Source organism: Carettochelys insculpta, chromosome 22 (assembly GCF_033958435.1).
Source record: "Carettochelys insculpta isolate YL-2023 chromosome 22, ASM3395843v1, whole genome shotgun sequence".
Lineage (NCBI taxonomy): Eukaryota > Metazoa > Chordata > Testudines > Carettochelyidae > Carettochelys > Carettochelys insculpta.
In genome coordinates this window covers 16,609,606-16,625,633 of record NC_134158.1, presented here as the reverse complement: position 1 = coordinate 16,625,633, position 16,028 = coordinate 16,609,606, and the positions used below count along the sequence as shown (strand labels likewise).

General features: G+C 48.4%; 2 protein-coding genes across 2 annotated transcripts in view; both read right to left on the bottom strand.

Annotated features, from left to right (window-relative positions):
• LOC142024594 (uncharacterized) overlaps window positions 1-1,718 on the bottom strand; it is a 42,734-nt gene extending 41,016 nt beyond the window's left edge. The window contains exon 1 of the mRNA XM_075016723.1: window positions 1,688-1,718. Coding sequence (XP_074872824.1) covers window positions 1,688-1,718 — 31 coding nt within the window. The remainder of the gene's footprint in view (window positions 1-1,687) is intronic.
• Window positions 1-16,028, bottom strand: part of LOC142025194 (scavenger receptor cysteine-rich domain-containing protein DMBT1-like) — a 903,096-nt gene that overhangs the window by 543,849 nt on the left and 343,219 nt on the right. The gene's annotated exons all lie outside the window — the stretch shown is intronic.

Sequence of the window (16,028 nt, the reverse complement as noted above, 5' to 3'; positions counted from 1 at the left end):
GGCGGAGAGGTGGCCCGTGTAGGGGCGCATGAGCCATGGCCGGAGGGGGTAGGCCGCATCCGCGATGATGCGGAAGGGCATGGTGGTGTCCCCCAGAGGGATCTCCCGCTGGGGGATGTAGGTCCCCGCCTCCAGCCGGCAGCACAGGCCCGAGTTCCGGAAAACCCGGGCGTCATGGGTGCTGCCAGGCCAGCCCACGTAAATGTCCTGGAACCGTCCCCGGCTGTCCACCAAGGCCTGCAGGACGACTGAATGGTAGCCCTTCCGATTGAGGTATCGGCCTCCACTGTGGTCCGGGGCGCGGATGGGGATGTGAGTCCCATCCAGAGCCCCGAAGCAGTTGGGGAAGCCCAGGGTGGCAAAGGCGGCGACAGTGGCACGTGGGTCCCCCAGCCTCACGAGCCTGTGCAGGAGCATGGAGTTGATGGCACGCACGACCTGCAGAGAAAGCACATGGGACAGCCCCAATGAGGGGTGAGCAGGGTGTGCATGGCCCTGCCCTGGCCCCCCTGCCCTGCTCTGCCCTGCCCTGCCCTGCTCTGCCCTGCCCTGCCCTGCCCTGCCCTGCCCTGCCCCCCCCTGCCCTGCTCTGCCCTGCCCTGGCCCCCCTGCCCTGCTCTGCCCTGCCCTGGCCCCCCCTGCCCTGCTCTGCCCTGCCCTGGCCCCCCTGCCCTGCCCTGCCCTGCCCTGGCCCCCCCTGCCCTGCTCTGCCCTGGCCCCCCTGGCCTGCCCTGGCCTCCCCCTGTGGGTTCTCTTACCTCCATGAAGACAGCCCCGACAGTGGCCTTTCCGACGCCAAACTGCTGCCCGACGGATTGGTAGCTGTCCGGAGTGGCCAGCTTCCAGACAGCGATGCCGACCCGTTTCTCCACAGGGAGGGCACGCCGCATGGCAGTGTCCCGGTGCCTGAGTGCGGGGGTGAGCCACTGGCACAGCTCCAGGAATGTCTGTCGGGTCATCCTGAAGTGGCGGAGCCAGTGGTCGTCGTCCCACTCCCCAAGCACCAGCCGCTCCCACCAGTCAGTGCTGGTGGGGTAGCTCCACAGCCGCCGGCGTGTGAGGCGGGGGGTGGAGCGGGGTGCTGCAGGGGTAGGGGCTGAGCCCTGCTGCCCTGGGGGCATCTCCTCCCCTGGGGCAAGAAGGTGCTCAGCTGCCCCCAACATGACAAGAGCCAGGGCAAGCCCTGCTCCTGCCAGGAGGGCTGGCTGGACCTCTAGCTGCTGCTGCTGCTGCTGCTGCTGCTGCTGCTGGGGGTCCATGACTGCGGCACTCGGGGTCTGTGTGCCTATATGGCTCGTCAGACCGCGTGCTGTGCAGGCTGTGTGTATGTGGGAGGGGCCCTTTAAGGGAGCGGCTAGCTGTTGCCCCGGAAGCGCTAGCCCGCCCGTTGACCCTGCCTGCAGCTGTGCCTGGCATCCCTATTTCGATGTGTGCTACTTTGACGTGTAGACGTTCCCTTGCTGTGCCTATTTCGATGTCGGGCTGCGCAACGTCGAAGTTGAACATCGACGTTGCCGGCCCTGGAGGACGTGTAGACGTTATTCATCGAAATAGACTATTTCGATGTCGCAACATCGAAATAAGCTACTTCGATGTAGGGTGCACGTGTAGACGTAGCCCAAGAGAGCTGAAGTCTACCACAGAGTTTCTGTTTGATGCTGGGCAAAACTTTCCATCATGAACTAACCAACTGCTCCAGTTTTCTCACTGGAATACATGTTTACAGTAGGACATTCACAAACTTTTTACAAATTCTCTTTCCTCACACTTTACATGCATGTTTGTACTATTATCTTCCAGACTTTCACTGCCAAAACCCAGGATTTCCAGATCACTCCATTCCACTCTGCAGCTTCTAGAGCTTGCAAGGGCTGCACTTCCAGCTGAGCTCTATTTTTTTCTGTCCATGTGGAGAATAAATTGTTATGTGCACTGACACCTGTGCAAATGTGCACCATCAGTAAAAACATACAGCTGTCAGCTGTGGGTGTTCTGCTCAGCAGCTGGGCAGCATTTGAATCACTCCCAGGGAGCTGTCCAAATGCTGAACTTATGGGGAACACAGGTCTCAAGCCCCAGATCAGTGTGTATAGCTGGCTGGCCCAGACCTAGAGACCCTGTGAGCCTGTCCCAGGAACTCCAGACTCTGAGACTAGCAAAAAGGATCCTGGAAAATTCAAAAGCATTCTGTATTTCCAGGCTCTCTGTTGCACATTAAGAGTTTAGTCTCTGAAAGCCCTCACATTTCTGTTAGTTCCAGAGCAGTTCAATGAAAAAATATTAACTTTTCCCCAAATGTAAGGGCAACCTGTCAGAACACAGAGCAGTTGCAAATAGGAGGGTGATCTATCACTGTAATGCTGTTATCTGTACAGAGGGAGCGCCTTCTCACAGTAAAGCCTACTGGCGTACAGATAACATTGGTTCCACTGAGGTACTGCTGGTGCCTGCAGGAAATAACGGGGCAGAAACCAACTCAAGAACATAAGAATAAATAAGGATTTTTTTCCAATATAACATTTTTCATCAGATTACTGATTTGGTCAAGACAAGCCTTTTGTTGTTTTAATTTTGCTTTGATCAAAAAAGACAACTTGTTTGTTAACAGGCAGGACCACTATGATGCAAATAATCATAAGATAAGGCACTAATGTATTATTTATAGTGCATTATAATCCCAAGCGACAGACACTGAGACCTCCCCTTGTCAGTGACCATCCATAATTCTACAAAGGCAGGCAAAGACAACAGTGGGTCAAACACGCCCACGACATCTCTGAACACCTCTGACAAAAACTAGACAAACCGAAGTGAAAACTTGGAGCTAGATGTTACTGAAAATACATGGTGACAGCCCTTGCTAATCTCAAATGAAGCAGAGAGAGTAACACTATTATTCAGCCTCACATTTGTCTGGCATTTCAGCCTGCCTGCTGGCCTTATAGAATCTGCTGGCATGCAACAGACCCAAGGAAAACTCTTTATTTTGTCTGATTCTTTGTCTTGGAAAATGGTTTTCACTTTTATTGCAGTATTTGGTTAATGAATAACTAACAGACTGGACAGAGTACAAAGGTGCCAAACTTTTATAAGCATCATCTTCCACCTATGCTCCTGCAAAGCCTTCAGAACTTTGGATCTGGGTGTACGGTACAGGTTTAAGAAGCAAGTGTGCAGTGGGGACCTTTGGTACTGACATGTGCATCTGAGCTAATTAACGTGATTAGGGTAAATGGCTAGATGACCAATCAGCAGTTATTAGTTTTATGTTCATGACATATACACAGAGGGCTTAAAAACATAAAATATTATTACTAAAAAATTATAATTTAACACTGCTTCCTGCTTAGAATGCAGAACCCTACCCAACAAGAAAAACAAAACAGAGTGCTGGACAGAGTAGGCTGCTCCCTAAACTAAAGGCAGATGTCACTCCACCTTGCTCTCTGTTGTGTATCAAATGAGCCTGATGACAGGTCTTTCTGCAGAGGCACTGAGAATGCAATCAGGAGCAGGTAACTCTTTATAAAATGAAAGTGATATTTTAAACAGTTTTCCACACACTACAATTAGTTCTTGGAGGAAGTAGAGGCGGGAAACATATTGTTCCTTTGTCACGTGATTTCTTCTGTACGCTGACTTGTCTGAGCAGCCTGCTAAACGACAATCTAAAATTGAGTAAATAGAGTAAAGAACACAGGTCAATGGCCATAAAAGGTATCCGGAACAGGGTAAAGGTGCAGCTCAACCCTAATCTCTGCACAGCATGTAATGGCTGCCTGGGAGTCTGCTATTTAGGTAAGAAATCACTTTTTATTCAAAATAGAAATAAAATTCATGTTTACAGAGATATTCAGATGGATGTTGCAGGTTGGCCCATTGATCTGTAGAAACAAGACCCATTGATGGACTGAATTTGAAATTTAAAATTAGACTCTTCGAAGGCTAAAATTACATGGCATAGAAACATTACTGCCATTGCCCAGTAAGAATGAATTTGCTCAATGGTTATGTTCCACCATATTTCAGACATTAATCTCAAAAATAAAGGGAATTAACCAACAGACATAATGAAAGATGGAGCTGAGCGTGTTTCTGTTTAGGAGAATTTTCAGACAGCTCTTTATGTGAGTAGGAGAGTGTTCGCACTGTGCTTTTGAACAAGTAACGTTGTGTTGGCAAATCAGCCAAGACAAACTTGACTGTGTACACCACTGTACTGCATTGGGCTTGCCACAAGCAGGCACAAAACTATTGTATAAACTCTTTCCTTTTTAAAAAGAGATATTAAATATGTCCAGTATTTTCCACACAGTTTATACGTACATAAAACTTTGAATGGCCAACCTTTCTGTGCATATATCTGTATCAGTCTTTGGGTGGGATGTTAAATAAGATCTATGGGTTCCAAGCACCCAAATGACCTTAAAAGCTAACGAGCCTCTATTTTTTAGCATTCTGTCTGTGTGCGTGTAATCCCTTTTCTGGTTTATTTGGCAAAAGGGATGGGGTGGGGGGAAAGAGTTTGATTTCTTTTTTTTTTGAAAAAGGAAATGAAATATTCTGAAAGTTGAGACAGAAACATAACTCCTTAAAAACATGCTTGATTTTGTTTTCACACAAATGTAAATTTGGACTAACATGGTTTACATGACAACAGAATCAAGACTATTACCGCCCCCCCACACCTCTGTTTTTAGATTGACAGAAAGATGGATGAAGAGGGTTGAGAAGCACTGTAGTGGGAGCTCATGTGTGATTCCATTTTGTTCTGCGGGAGATCTGGCCTCCATGTCAGCTCTACACTTTCATTTTCCATTGATGCGGAAGCTCCGGAATGCAGCGTCAGCCCAGTGTGCATTGCAGGGCGTTCTTGTGCACTGATGGACTCTAAAGAGAATCCAGTCCCATTGCAACCTGAGTGGGGCAAGACTGTGTTTAAAAGCATCGAAAGAATTGTGTAGCTTTTAAACATAGACATAGGGGAGACTAAAGGATGAATGGAGATGGTATTCAGATTCTACAGAAAGCAGTCTTCCATGTGTGACTTAGTTATGGGGATATATTGTAAGTAGGTAGGGCAGCTGAGAGGGGCAGAAATGAGAGAGGATTCTACTAAAGCTCTGAGCTCAGGGGTTGATGAACAAAAACCATGTCTAACACCTGCAGAGATTCAGTGAAACGGGAGGGAGTGGGCAGCTGCATTTCTCTCACAGGGCCTGTTAGCAAATAAATTACTAGCAATAAATGTATTAGTGCCTAATCGAGAGCCCTAATAAAAAGGCTCTATGAAAAGTTGTAATTTTGTTTGAGGGTGTGTGACAGAGAGAGCGAGAGACACTCCCTCTCTGATCACTTCAGAGGTGGCATAGATATGTTACCTTTCTCACATGAGCTACGTCTACACGGGGATGCTTCTTCGAAATAGCTTATTTCGATGTAGCGAGATCGAAATAAGCTATTTCGATGAATAGCATCTAAACGTCCTCCAGGGCTGGTGCCGTCGACGTTGGGCAGCACTACATCGAAATATGCGCTGCAGGGGAGCGTCTACATGCCAAAGCGGCCCACATCGAAATAAGGGTGCCAGGAACAGCTGCAGACAGGGTCACAGGGCGGACTAGCACTTCCAGGGCAACAGCAAGCTGCTCCCTTAAAGGGCCCCTTCCAGACACACACAGCCTGCACAGCACGCGGTCTGCAGAGCCACAGGCACACGCACCCCGTCGAAGCAGTATGGACCCCCAGCAGCAGCAGCAGCAGCCAGAGGTCTACACACCCGCCCCTGCAGGAGCAGTGCTTGCCCTGCTCAGTGCTATGCAGGAGGCAGCTGACCACCTTTTATTCATGGAAGAGGAGCTGCCCCCAAGGGAGGAGGAAGCAGCCCCAGACCTTGCTGCCCTCCACCCCCCACCACTACACACGCCGCCGGCTGTGGAGCTACCCCACCAGCACGGACTGGTGGGAGCAGCTGGTGCTCGGCGAGTGGGACAACGACCGCTGGCTCCAGAATTTCCTCATGAGCCAGCAGACATTCCTGGAGCTCTGCCAGTGGCTCACTCCTGCCTTACGGCACCAGGACACCTCCATGCGACGTTCCCTCACGGTCGAGAAACGGGTCGGCCTCGCTGTCTGGAAGCTGGCCACTCCAGACAGCTACCGATCCGTAGGGTAGCAGTTTGGCGTGGGCAAGGCCACTGTCGGGGCTGTCCTCATGGAGGTAAGGGGACCCGGGCGGGGGAGTCCTGGGGGAGGGAGCCCTGGGGTGGAGGGCCAGACACACCCTGCACACCCCTCACTGGTGCTCTCTCATGTCCTTCCCCTGCAGGTCGTCCACGCAATCGATGCCCCGCTCCTCCACAGGCTCGTGCGGCTTGGGGACCCGGATGCTGCCATTGCGGGGTTTGCCAGCCTGGGCTTCCCAAATTGCTTTGGGACTCTGGATGGGACCCATATCCCCATCCATTCCCCGGAGCACAGCGGAGGACGCTTCCTCAACAGGAAGGGATACCATTCGGTGGTCCTCCAGGCCTTGGTGGACAGCCGGGGCCGCTTCCTGGACATTTATGTTGGCTGGCCTGGCAGCACCCATGACGCCCGGGTATTCAGAAACTCGGGCCTGTGCTGCTGGCTGGAGGCGGGGACCTACATCCCCCAGCGGGATATCCCTGTGGGGAACACCACCATGCCCCCCTGTGTCATCGCAGACGCGGCGTACCCCCTCTGGCCCTGGCTCATGCACCCTTACATGGGCCATCTCACAGCCAGCCAGGAGCGGTTCAACACGCGGTTGAACCATGCGCACCAGGTGGTCGAGCGCACTTTCGGCCACCTCAAAGGGTGCTGGAGGTGTCTCCTCACCTGCCTGAATGAAGGCCTCACCAACATCCCCCAGGTTGTGGGTGCGTGCAGCGCACTCCACAACCTGGTGGAGAGCAAGGGAGAGGCCTTCTTCCAGGGCTGGGCTGTGGAGGCTGGTAGGGCCGACGTCCAGCCACCTGCTGCCCCCAGTCGCCAGGTCGACCCTGAGGGGATCCGGGTCCGGGAGGCCCTGCGGGCCCATTTTGACAAGGCTGCGGGGTGAACGCTGGCAGGCCACCCACTGCACCCCCCCAATCCTCCACAACACTCCCTGCCCCCACGCCCACACCACAGAGCACCCAAGAGCACCCCCCCACACTTTTCTTGCAAATAAATGCACATGTTGTTTGAAACCAAACAGTGCAATCTCTTCTTCTTAATAATAATAATAATATATGTGTATATATATATATATAAAAGGGGGAACTATTTACATGGGGGGCAGGTAGCAGAACAGACAGGGGTCCAACAAAAACTATGTACAAATGGGGGATATGTACAAAGACGGGGGGGCCACATCCTTGGCCCGCACCCCTACTGTCCAGCGCCCAAGGTTGGAGGGTGTGACCCTCGCCTCGGCTGGAGCCCTGGCCGAGGCTGGGTGGGGGCCGGGCGAAACGGCAAATACGGCCGGCTGGTGTCCGCAGGCCCAAGGTCCCCCTTGGCAGCAGGCCCCAGGGTGGTGGACGGTGGAGGGACGGCAGTCGGAGCAGCGGGTGGCGTGGCATGGGGGGCCAGGTGTTGCACTATGCACTCGAAGGTCCGCATGAAGGCCCCCCAAGCCTCCTGGCGCCAGGCCAGTGCTCACTCTTGGAGCTCCAGCCGCTGCTCCTCCATCCGCAGGCGCCGCTCTGACACCTCCAGCTGACGCCGGAGGGTCGCGAGCAGCTGGGGGTCCGTGGCCATCCACGGGTGGCTCTGCCGTCGGCCCCGTCCTGGGGCTGGTCGGGGCTCCGCCGAGTGGCTGGCCTGCTGGGATGGCCCTGGTGGGCTCTCCAGGACCACGGACACCTCGCTGGTGCTCTCCGGGCCCTCCGATGGTGCAGCTGCGGGACACGGGGGAAAGAAGAGTGGAGACAGCCGTTAGTGTGGGCCCTGACCCGTGATCCTTGTCCCCCCACCCCTCTGCTGCTGGTTCCCCATCCCCATCCCTGGGAGATGCTGCTGCTGCTGCTGCTGATGGGTGTCCCACCCCCCCAGGGGACCCTAGGTTCCACTCCCCCCATCCCCAGGGATGGGGCATGGTGCTGTCCTGCTGGGGGGCAGGGGCTGATGCACTCTTCTGAGGGACATGCCACTGCTGCCCTTGGGGCCATGGTCATCTGGGCATGTGGAGGGCCCTGGTTATGTCTCTTGTCTCTGCCCCTTAACCCCGGGGGTGTGCACCGGGGGGGTACATACCTGACGGTCTGCTCCTACGGTCGGGGGACACCCACTGGGTGGACACCCTGCTGGAGCTCCGGGACGGGAGGGTGATGTGGAGCCCCCCATCACTGCAGGAGGATTCCCCCTCCTCCTCCTCCAGCTTCCCAGGGGTGGGCTCCTGGGGGGGCCCCTGGGGTGCAGGGCTTGCCTCCGGGGTGGACTCCGCCTCCGGGGCCTGCTGGGGCTCATTGGCCTAGTTCAAGAGTGGCCAGGGGAGAGGAGGGGTACTGGGGGCCCAGGATGGCCCTGAGCTCCCTGTAAAAGGGGCAAGTGGCGGGGGCGGCCCCAGATCGGCTGGCCACAACCCGGGCCCGGGCGTAACCCTGCCGCAGCTCCTTAAGGAGTGCGGGCAGGGTGACCCCTGGCAGCCAGGCCCTCAGCCAGCCGAGCGAACGCATCCGCGTTCTGCCTCTTGCTCCCCATTACCTGGAGCACCTCCTCCTCGCCCCAGAGCCCCAGCAGGTCCCAGATCTCGGCCTCTGTCCAGGAGGGGCCCCGCTGCCTCTTCCCTGGCTGGCTGGCTGGCTGGCTGGCTGGGATCCCTGGCTCCCCTTGGGGGGGGTGCCCCGGGGGCGCTTGGGGGGCTGGCGAGCGGCCATCAGTGCAGGGTGGTGGATTGGGGCTGCTGCGGGCGTGCAGGCTGGCTGTGTGGCAGTGCTGCCGCCTGCATGCACTCTCAGCTTCCTGCACAGGAGCGCAGGGGGCGGGGAGCTTTAAGGGGCTGCTCCTCGCGGCGACCATAGAGCTCAGGGGCTGGAGAGAGCGTCTCTCAACCCCTCAGCTGATGGCCGCCATGGCGGACCCCGCTCTTTCGATGTTGCGGGACGCGGATTATCTACATGTGCCCTACTTTGACATTCAACGTTGAAGTAGGGCGCTATTCCCATCTCCTGATGGGGATAGCGACTTCGATGTCTCACCGCCTTACATCAATTTCAACTTCGAAATAGCACTCACCACGTGTAGACATGGCGGGCGCTATTTCGAAGTTGGCGCGGCTACTTCGAAGTAGCCGGCTCATGTAGACGAGGCTATGAAGTGCCTTTCTAGTTAACTTAAGCAGTAAACATTTATGCTTTCAGTTCTGTAAAACTCACTTCTGTCCCCAGTGTCAGACAAGATGGCAGTTTTTCTCTGATCTTGTTTTAGCATGAAGAATTTACATATACTTTTTTTTTTTTAAAATTAGAGACTGTCTGACAAAATCTCTTTATAACCTTTAGGCGCTTCCCAAGAGCCCTGGTCAGCACTACCTATTCCTTTCTTCCCAAGGGAAAATTATCAATAAAGTTAATAAAAGTTCTGCACAAGTTAGAAAGGACGAAGTAGCATCTGAAAGGGGTGTATTGCAAAACAGTTTGGCATACATAGCAATGTTGGTCCCAATCCTGCTCCAGTTGGTAGCAGGATCAGCTCCCATATGTATATGTGTTTTATTTTTTCTTGCCTCCTCTCACTGCTGTCATTTTGTGTTCTGCATTAGAAGAGACCAAAAGCCTCAAGGATTTGCCCTGGATGTTTCAATCACGGTCCTATAGATGTACTGAAAGCCTGCACAGTGATGGGGTTCACATTTCACTGGGGGACAGCCCTTCTCATAGTGATCTGTCTACTGATACCCCATTTGATTACAGGTAAATAGCATTTTGTGTTAAAAACATTTACCAGGGTCAATGGAAAACCATAGATTAAAAAACATAGAACTCCCCCAAAAGAGATTCATGTCTTCCTTTTTTGGCAAGGTATGGTATTTCATTAAAAACTGTCTAATATTTTTTATTTTGTAGGTACATTCCTTTATAACTAGTCCCTTCTGTCCTGTTCAACCTCACATACAAAGACCTACCTCAAATTAAAGTGAAACCACCAGATTATGTACTATTCAAATATACCTTATTTGTGCAGAAAAAAGTTTTCCTTTTCAGAAAGCAAGTAATTTTTCCTGTTAATGCAAGGCATATGCACCACTTAACTCACTCTGTCTCTCACAATGAGTTAATGTGGGACTTTCATTGTTCATTTGCCCAATTTACTAGGCAGTTTCTCATATCCATTCCCATGGCTATTTTTTGGATTTCCGACATGCCCATTAAAATTCATTATCAAAATCCAAATGTGCTATGATCAATACCTATGGACCAACATCACTGAAGCCCACAGTTATGGAACAGCTGTGGAAAATGTATAAGGACAAAATCCAGTGGGCACAGCTTTCCATATGCAAAGCAAGACACTTAGGTTACATCTACACTAGAAGCACCTGTCTACAGAAGTTACTGTTGGAAGAGATGTTCCAACAAAAACTTCTTTCAGCAGATTGCATCTACACATAAAGGTGGATGAATATTTTGATCCATTCTGTTTTAAATAGGGCCCCCAGAGCGTCTACACAGCATTTTTACCTACAGTTTCTGTCGACAAAACACATCCAAGTAACACCTTATCCAAGTAAGACATGCCAATATCTTTGGTGTTTCTATGTGCGTGAGTAAGGTGAGCTACATATCACTTATTTTCCAGAACACACAGAGGCTATGTCTACATGTGAAGCCTACATCGAAGTAGCCTATTTCGATGTGGCGACATCGAAATTGGCTATTTCGATGAATAACGTCTACATGTCCTCCAGGGCTGGCAACGTCGATGTTCAACATCGACGTTGCACAGCACCACATCGAAATAGGCGCTGCGAGGGAACGTCTACGTGCCAAAGTAGCACACATCGAAATAAGGGCGCCAGGCACAGCTGCAGACAGGGTCACGGGGCGGACTCAACAGCAAGCCGCTCCCTTAAAGGGCCCCTCCCAGACACAGTTGCACTAAACAACATAAGATACACAGAGCCAACAACTGGTTGCAGACCCTGTGCATGCAGCATGGATCCCCAGCTGCAGCAGCAGCAGCCAGAAGCCCTGGGCTAAGGGCTGCTGCACACAGTGAAAAGCCCCGCAGGGCCTGGAGAGAGAGCGTCTCTCAACCCCTCAGCTGATGGCCGCCATGGCGGACCCCGCTATTTCGAAGTTGCGGGATGCGCAACGACTACACGGTCCCTACTTCGACGTTGAACATCGAAGTAGGGCTCTATTCCCATCCCCTCATGGGGTTAGCGGCTTCGACGTCTTGCCACCTAACGTCGATGTTAACTTCGAAATAGTGCCCAACACGTGTAGCCGTGACGGGCACTATTTCGAAGTTAGTACCGCTACTCAAAGTAGCTTGCACGTGTAGACATGGCTAGAGAGATATATGGCCCACAACTCTGTTTTCCGTCTTATCTTGAAGATGGGGAGAATCTTTTGACCTAAATTCAGACAGTCTTTGTTCTGCCAAGAAGAATCATTGGAATCTAAATATAAGTAAAACCTGATTTCACTGGGTCTTCAGACAGACTGTTGGGTTTTGTAACTTTAATTATTTTTTAAATGAAGGAAACATTTATATTTGCACATATTTTTCAGATGTTTTCTTCCCAACCACCTCTCCTTGGATGGCTGCTTTCCTGGTTATTTTATTTCTTTGTATAGCCGTTATTGCTGCTGTGGGGTATAAGCTGAAAAGTAAGTATTTCTTTGCATGTTAATTCAACAAATACTATTAAAATATCCAAATAAGTTTATATGGAAATCCTTAACTATAATAACAATAAGCAAAAATTAAATCAGTTTTCTAGGGGAAGATTGAGAATATCATGTAGACTTGTACCTTATAATTGCTTACCAGGCAAAATGTTTTGAGAAGACTATTTTAAAATTGCTTATACATATACATAAGACCAGAATAGGTACCAATGGATGATTCAGGATTATAGACCTAACATTCTTGCCAGTGACTCTTTCCATCAAAACTTTTATAGGGTGTTATGAAAAGTGTCTTATCTTCATAAAGCATTTTAATGTTTTTCAGATAATAATGATACAACGTCTCGCTCAGGTAAGTAACTGAGAAGGTAAATGTGAGTTAATATGAACATATTTTATAATCTTCATTACGACAAAGCCACAGGGGAGCTTGCTGAATTTATACTGGGTGGCCTCCCCAAGTCCCATCCAGCCCCTACGTTTCTATGACTCTAGAAGAAAAGGTTGCCAGAGCAGTTGCTGTTCTGATCTGAAGTTGTTGATAGAGTACAGGAGATGGATGGGCTTGTTCTGTGTTAACTGTGGTCAACAGCTGTGTGCTTTCAATGTTTGCAATATTCATCCAGTGATTTTATGGGACCTGTGGGCTTTTTTGAGGCATTGAGCAACTTTGACTATCGTCATTGGTTGCTCATCAGGAAATTTTGGGTTTTTTTTTTCCTATCAAAGAAATCTTGTTATTAAAATACATCCCATTCAGACAATCCTTCTTCCAGTCATTGACATGAACATTCTTGGATATTGGTATCTGAGAGGTAACTGTGTTAGTCTGTATCTTTGAGAACAAGAAGTCCTGTGATACCTTATAGACTAACATTTTGGAGCATAAGCTTTCTTGGGCAAAGACCTGCTTCATCAGATTTGACAAAGCAGGTCTTTGCCCATGAAAGCTTATGCACCAAAATATCTGTTAGTCTATAAGGTGCCACAGGACTTCTTGTTATTCTTGAATATTGTCCCATAATCGTTAACAGTTGTAGAAAGTGGTTGCTCATGTAAATGCAAAAATCACTTACATGTCCTAATATACCCTGGGTGATTGTGAATTATATTTAACCATTGTGGATTTGCTCTTGGTCCACAAGGTTCAGTCAGGACCAGGGCAAAACCTGGACTCTCTCAATAAACTGGGTCAGAATCTAGCTCCTCTGACCACTTATTTCCCTTGTGCGTAACCATGGCACCTCTTAGAAATTTCAGTATCTCATAATATCTATTAAAAATCTTCCTTAGTTAACATTTTATTTCAGTCTTCTTCAGCAGATTATATATTTTATGATTGGTCATCCATTTTCTGTCTCATAAAGCAGTTTTCTTTACATGGAGAAAGTCTGGCCCGGTGTTTTAAAGCTGTTTTGTGGTTGAAATAAGGCTTTGGGAACCTTATAAGAGTAATTAATGTTGCTATGCAATTCCTTCCGTTTTCAGTAAAAGAAAAGAACGCAGTGGAGGAAGGTAAATATATATTTTGGTACGATATAATATCAGTTGTTAGGCATATTTCCATGACTCAGATTGCTGGAGACAGTATCGCATAGCTGCTGAAATTTTTCAACAAATGAATCAACAAGGTGTCAGTCCTTACCCATGTATCGAAATTGCATTAAGGACATAGCTAGAGTCCGAGATTCTTATATTTCAAAATGTCCATCACTGAGAGTTTACAATAGGTCTGTTCATCTCTAAAAACCCACTCGTGCCCTCAAAATAAGATTTGTGTGAGATTTAAGCTGTATACACATTATAACTTAGGTCCACATAAGACTTGTCACTCAGGAATACTAAGACACCACCTTCTGAGCAATGTAAGTTACACTAACTTAGGTGACAGCATAGATATTGCTACGACACAGGAGAGATTCTTTTGCTGACAGCTTTTTGTCTACTTATTGCATGAGGATTATACATAGATAGTCTTGAGCTTGCACAAGCTCATCGGTTGTGGACTCGCATGTGGCCGAGGAGTCCAAGCTTTGAATGGCATGGGCATTCACAGTGGGGGCAAGGGACTTTTCCTGGCTCTCTTAGCATGGCTGCTGCTGTTGCTTTCTTCCTCTCATAAGCATCAATCAGGCGTACGTGTCACTTCTCTTCAAAGTTGTCATATGCATGTCATACGAGAGCACACCAGCCTCTTCGATCTTTTGCATGCCGCTCTAGCTTACCTGGTTTTAAACCAGCATTAAGAATGTTGGCCTTCATGCAGTCTTTATACCTCTTGTGAGGCCTACCTTGATTCCTTTTGCCTTGGGAGAGTTCACCGTAGAGGAGCTGTTTAGGGAAAGCTTGTTCCCATCAGTTTAGAATGGTGACAATACAGGGCTCACAGTTAGTTTGAGGTCTTAAATATAAATTAAGATGTTCGCTATTCACCAGCGGGAATTTTGCCATGACTGAACTTTGCTACCCAGTATGCAAAGTTCTCTCCTTAGGAAACATAGAGTAAATAATTAAAAAGCCAGGAAATATGGGCATCTGTAAACATAGACTGGTGGTTACACTGTCTCTCAGATGGTAAGAAAATGTAAAATGTATTGGAAAAAAGAACGGAAAGAAATAAGTCAGTAATTTTCCAGTCCTATGGGCTTCTGCATTTTAGTCCCACATTTCCAACTACAGGAACATAAATAAGATCACTGATGCATTTAAGTGAAAGAAGCCTAGGATGAAATTCCGCATAATACTTAAGGGTTTGTTCAAATTTCAAACACATAATTAGCTTCAGTGAACTCCAAAATCATTAGGTGCTAATCTATCCAATCAAAACTAACATCAGGGTCAGTAAACATCACAAACAAACAAAGAGCATATGGACTATCCCCAAAATGTTACCAGTGAATCTTAATCCACTACAAAATGCAGGAAATAAAGCAAAAGAGTAAATCACACAGGCTGGGTCTACACAGACCCCTAGTGCCAGCAGTTTGATGCTAACGAGCAGTCTTGCAATTACAATTGGCTGTTAATTAGCATAATCATGAAGTTAATTAGCACAGCCCTGCGAGATCTCCCTCCTGGCAGAGGCTATTGCTGGCAGTAAACAGGCAGTGCAGATATGCCTCTTCTGGCTAAAACCCCCTCTGTTGCCAGCTCCTTCTGCCTGAAAAAAGGTAGACCTCTGCCGGAGGAAGGTCTTGCAGGCTATGTTAATTAATAGTGTGATTATGCTAATCAGCAGCCATTTGCAATTGCTAGACTGCTTGCTAGCATCAACTGCCCACACTAGAGGGCCATATAGACCCAGCCTAAAAGCATAATTTAATACAATTTCATGTAATGACTGAATAACTGCATATGACAGATGAGACAAGAGTAATATTTAGGCTGTCATATAACAAAAGAAAACCTTCATAAGTAAGTACAATCTATGCTTTACAATTTACTTCAAAATTTACCACCAGATTTTGAGTCATGAATGACTGAAATCTATTTAATTTTGGCCCATGATACAGATACATTGACACTTAAAGAGGCAGAGTCAGTTAAGAACGGCCCTTTCCATTCTGGAGACTCTCCAGATTGAATTATGCCAATATATTATGTTGGCTGAGAGAAACCTTTGACCCTCGGCAGCACTCCTCTGTTAACTAAAAGTGATCTAATGTCTAATGGTGTATGTGAGAGAAGTACCAAAGCCCAGGAGCACCACATTTTCCAATAAGGGCAAAATCGTTTTTTGTTTTTTTTTCCCCCACTTACCTTCGACCCCTGAAAGTGTTTATATTTTCTGTAGAACCTACAGTATTCACACAAAAACTAGGCCCTTCTAAAACAAAATTTTAAAGTTTTACCTGAAGATTTTAAAATTTGACTTTTTGTTAAAATGTTAGTTTTTTCCCCCCTGGGAAATGAAAAATATTTTCTGGACAAGGCCTACAAAGAAAGTTATATCTGAAAATGTAGTGAGTGATGCATATTTTGTACCCATGCAATTGACAGTAGAATTTGACCCAAAGAGTATGAATGGATATACTTAAAAGCAAACTATAGATATAGATGTAAAGTATAATGCATATTTCATAAATGCTATATCATATACTCAATAACATTTACTTTGATTTTATGATATTTAAATATTATTTCTTTCAGAAAAAGAAGGTCTGC